Genomic DNA, 4,297 nt, shown 5'->3' with positions numbered 1-4,297 from the left:
AAACAAAACAGGTATGCATGCCAAACGTGCGGAGGATATAGCATTTAAAAAATTGTTTAGCATTTTGGTGTTATGAGGTGGAATGTACACGATTTAAACATTCATGGACGCCAAGCAAGTTGCTTAACAAATTGGAATACAAGAGGATTGCTTCAAACCCAATTCATTTAATTGACTTTTGGCCTACAAGCCGCCTTCATCCCCATCAACGATCTTATCTCCCAAAATGTTGTCATACCCAAAAGATTGTTGTTGAAAAGGACTCTTTTGACAGGCAACCATAGATATATTGCCAAATAGTTTGTTTTCATGTATAGTCAGTAACGAGAAAATCTAAGCCCACATGAAGAACGCTTATGTAGATTCACAGGAGACTTCAAGTTCTAAACGTATCAAGTACATGAACCTGGTTCAACAGGTAAGTTTATAGGATATATTCATAAGTTTTTATGACAAAATTTAAGATGGGTGCTTATTCTGAGTGCCAAATGCTGTGAAGTGTCAACTTGGCTTCAATAATGTGATATGTGAGAGACTAAGTTTTTGGTTGTCTATTCCTAGCAGGAGATGAACAGTGGAGGAGTCAGAGTAAATACTGAAAACCAAATGGATGAGCAGGGAAGCACTCCATTGGGATTGAAGTTGAGAAAGAGTCCTTCCTTAATAGAACTTATTCACTTGAGCATGTGCCAACGAAATGGGGAATCTTCACAAGGTGTGAACAACTTGACAATGGAGGAAGGAAATATGCAAAACAATGGGTGTATAGGAGCAAATAGTGATGTTGAGGAGAAGAAGAAGGCCACTAATTTCTCAGCTGTGCTTCTAAGAATTGGTGCATGGGAAGTAAGTGTTATACAATTCACTAAATCAAACTTTCTCTCTAAAAAATTACTGTAAATTCTAGATTGAAATCGATTATAAGATCTTTACATGACTTGTTGCAGCAGGGAAGAGCATTTAGGAAAAAATGGGAGTTAAATTTTTCGATCATGACCCTACTCAATCATTAAGTGACCACAAATGATAGATGAAATGGAAATTTATCACTTTTTTCAAAAACATTTCAACGTTAATCTTTTAGACAGTTAAATCCATGTGAATTTTTTTTCTTTTTACAAAGAATTTTATATTATCTATGAGTTTGTTTTGTAAATTGATATGAGGAAATGAGTTCATATTGATACCTATCGTTTTTTTTAATGATCTGATATAAATGAATGAGTCCTCTTCAATTGAAAACCCAAAAACCAAAAACTTGTTTGATATTTTCAGAGTGAACAATGTCTGGAATGACTTATTATATGCCTGCTCTCTGGTTCTAGATGCCTATATAGTTCACTTATAAACTGGCAATAAAAAAACAAAAAAGTTAGTAGCAAACACTTAGAGATCTGAGATTGTGAGATGTAAACATAATATCATTTACGTGGATAACAAAATGGCTTTTTTTTTTTCACCACTTGGAAATAAAAAATCCGTAACCAAGATTATCTTGTTTGGGTATATGGGTGGATATTCAGTTGGTTTTTCTGGTTATTAACAATTACAGTGTGTTTGTGTGGTGGGCAGTATGTGTCAAGATACGAAGGCGACTTGGTAGCAAAATGTTATTTCTCAAAACGGAAGCTTGTTTGGGAGGTTTTAGAAGGTGGGCTGAAGAGCAAAATAGAAATCCAATGGCAAGATATCACTGGTCTTAATGCAACCTGTCCTCAAAATGAGCTTAGCACTCTGGAAATTGAGGTAAGATACTGCAAACTAAATTTGAATTCGACCTTATAATCACCATTTCTAATGTTTTTCTAACCCACTGATAATTTTCTACTGTTCATATGTAGTTTTCCAGGCCGCCCATGTTTTTCAGGGAGTCTAATCCTCAGCCAAGAAAGCACACGATATGGCAAGCTACCTCTGATTTCACTGGAGGTCAAGCAACTCTTTACAAGTAAGTATTTGGATGTATGTAAAGTAAGGGTTTAAATTAATAATGTATTGTAAATAATAAATATGCTGAGCTACAATTCATGGATCAATTAGGATTTGAATCTAGAACATTTGATTATTGTTAGTGTTCTACCAATTACACTATTGGTTCTTCTTTGACCAGCCTATTGTCAGTCTGTGTGTAGCTTATTTCTAACACCCTTTATACCACACTGTAGGTACTTGAGACTTCTAGTGGAGCTTTGATACTATATAGTGAGCTATGGCTTATATAGATCAGCTAGGAACCAAACCTAAGATCTTTCATTTGTTTTCAGGGTACTCTATCAAAAAAACTACTGACCCATCTTTGATGAACCTATCATCAATCAGATTAAACTTATTTCCAACGAAAAAAAAGTTGATAAGTAGGAGGTATTTTCCACAGCAAGTCAAACTATGATATTGCTATCAGGGTTCAACTGTGTACTTTTTGAGTCAAACTCATTGACCCATGTGTCACGAGTAGTGGTTCACAAGAACCCATCTCTCATGAGAATGAATGGTCCACTTAGCACTCATTGCATCTAGGTGATGCTCACAGGGGTGAAGCAATGGGACTTCCTGGGAGGTCACCCATCCTAGTACTACTCCATCTCAAGCGCGCTTAACCACAGAGTTCCCTCTAAGGTTAAACCCACTTAGCTTGCAACCCCATTTGAAAAAAAAGTTGTTTATTTAAAATGCCCCCACATAAACAACTGTACATCTGCTTTGTTTAACCTAAGAATTTTTAGAAATACATGCGCAGTTACCCAACATTTAAAAAAGATTTCATGTGATTTCTTCATTTTTGTTTTGTTATTTTCTTTACTATTTTATGTCTTTTTCATATCAGTAACTCTGTAATTAAGTTTATGTTACAATGCTAACATGAAAACTCGGCAAATATCTTATATTATTGCAGGAGGCATTTCTTGCAATTTCCTAAAGGACAGCTTGAGAGGCATTACCAGAGTCTTATCCAATCTGATCCTCGCTTGAAAATGCTAAGCAAGAAAAGTTTACCACGCACAGATTCTCCATTTTTTGAAACCAGATTTTCACCTTTTGGAGACCAGCAGAGTCTCTATTTGAGACTACTGCGAGAGAATCTATGCCATGCCATACCACAGTCTGCATTTCTGAGTAGCAACTGTTATTTGCCACCCTTAGTAGATGTAGAACAAAATAATGCATCTGATTATGAACAAATGAAAGCTGAGGAGAGCTTTTCTGGATTTTCAGTTTCAACAAGCGAAGATAGAGATTCATGGTCATCAAAGAGAAACTTAAAACTTGAAGAACTTGCACAATACTTACTGGGTGACGGTCTGCTCACATCTAATCATCAAGAAAAACAAATTACTCAGAGAGTTAATTCCAATCTGCATTCTCTTTGGCCAAAAGATTATTTTCAGTTGTAGGAAAGATGAAATGGAAGGATTTTAGTAATGTCCAAAGCAATGCTAATGTAATTGACCTAGGATTCTATTGAAAGTAGGAAACCTACACATTTATTTAATTAAAGGTAGATTCTATCAACAAGTCTCATTCATATGTAAATTGTGTCCATCGAATGATGATATACTTACCTGCTTCGTGTTAATAAAAGAAATACAGTGTCATATATATTATAAGAGACGCACTGAGTACTCCAAATTGAGAGTAGAGGGTTCTTACATTGCATTCTTTGATGTATCGTTTCAAGGTGATCCCATATAACTTTTGGGTGGTGGGTAACAACAAAATTTTGATTTGTTGAGTGGTTTATATGAAATCATATTAGTTTTTCTAATAGGACTTATTTATTAATATGATTTTAAATAAATTATCTAAACAAGTTAAAGTTTAGAGGGTGTTCTATGAACCAAAATCTTTCCAGATGATGATCAATTATGTACATTTTATTATGCTTTTCAAGTGATGCTTAAAAATCATAAGGCAATGATCAATAAAATAATAGAAAAAGTAGAATATTACAATAGAAATAAAGTATTTTTCACTATATTTTATTTAGGATATACATTTAAATAATAATTAATACTATAATAAATGTTCATATATATATATATGGAAATTAAATAAATTAATGTAAAGGTATGTAATTCTAATTTTAGTCTAGATATTTTTTTTTCTAAATGTCAGATATTCATCCATTAAGATGGACTTTTACACTGTGATTAATTTGTAATTTAAAATGTGCGTCTCTTGAGTTCACTTCTAGGAGTGCATATTTGATCTTTTTGATTGTAGACCTAAACTTGTTGTGTAGATGTGAACTTGTAACTTGTAGACATGATATGTCACACTTTTGTAGACTAACACTTAT

The 4,297-nt window shown here is 33.8% G+C and overlaps 1 protein-coding gene across 1 annotated transcript; it reads left to right on the top strand.

Moving 5' to 3' along the window:
- Nucleotides 1–499: 499 nt before the first annotated feature.
- Nucleotides 500–3,553, top strand: LOC131051212 (uncharacterized). Its single transcript, XM_057985622.2, has 4 exons — nt 500–846; nt 1,573–1,746; nt 1,842–1,948; nt 2,894–3,553. Exons 1-4 carry the CDS (start codon nt 568–570, stop codon nt 3,390–3,392), a joined length of 1,059 nt encoding a protein of 352 aa, XP_057841605.1. The 5' UTR covers nt 500–567; the 3' UTR covers nt 3,393–3,553.
- The last annotated feature ends 744 nt before the right edge of the window (nt 3,554–4,297 follow it).

The sequence above is a fragment of the Cryptomeria japonica genome, chromosome 11, assembly GCF_030272615.1.
Source record: "Cryptomeria japonica chromosome 11, Sugi_1.0, whole genome shotgun sequence".
Taxonomy (NCBI): domain Eukaryota; kingdom Viridiplantae; phylum Streptophyta; class Pinopsida; order Cupressales; family Cupressaceae; genus Cryptomeria; species Cryptomeria japonica.
This window is presented reverse-complemented; position numbering and strand designations above follow the sequence as displayed.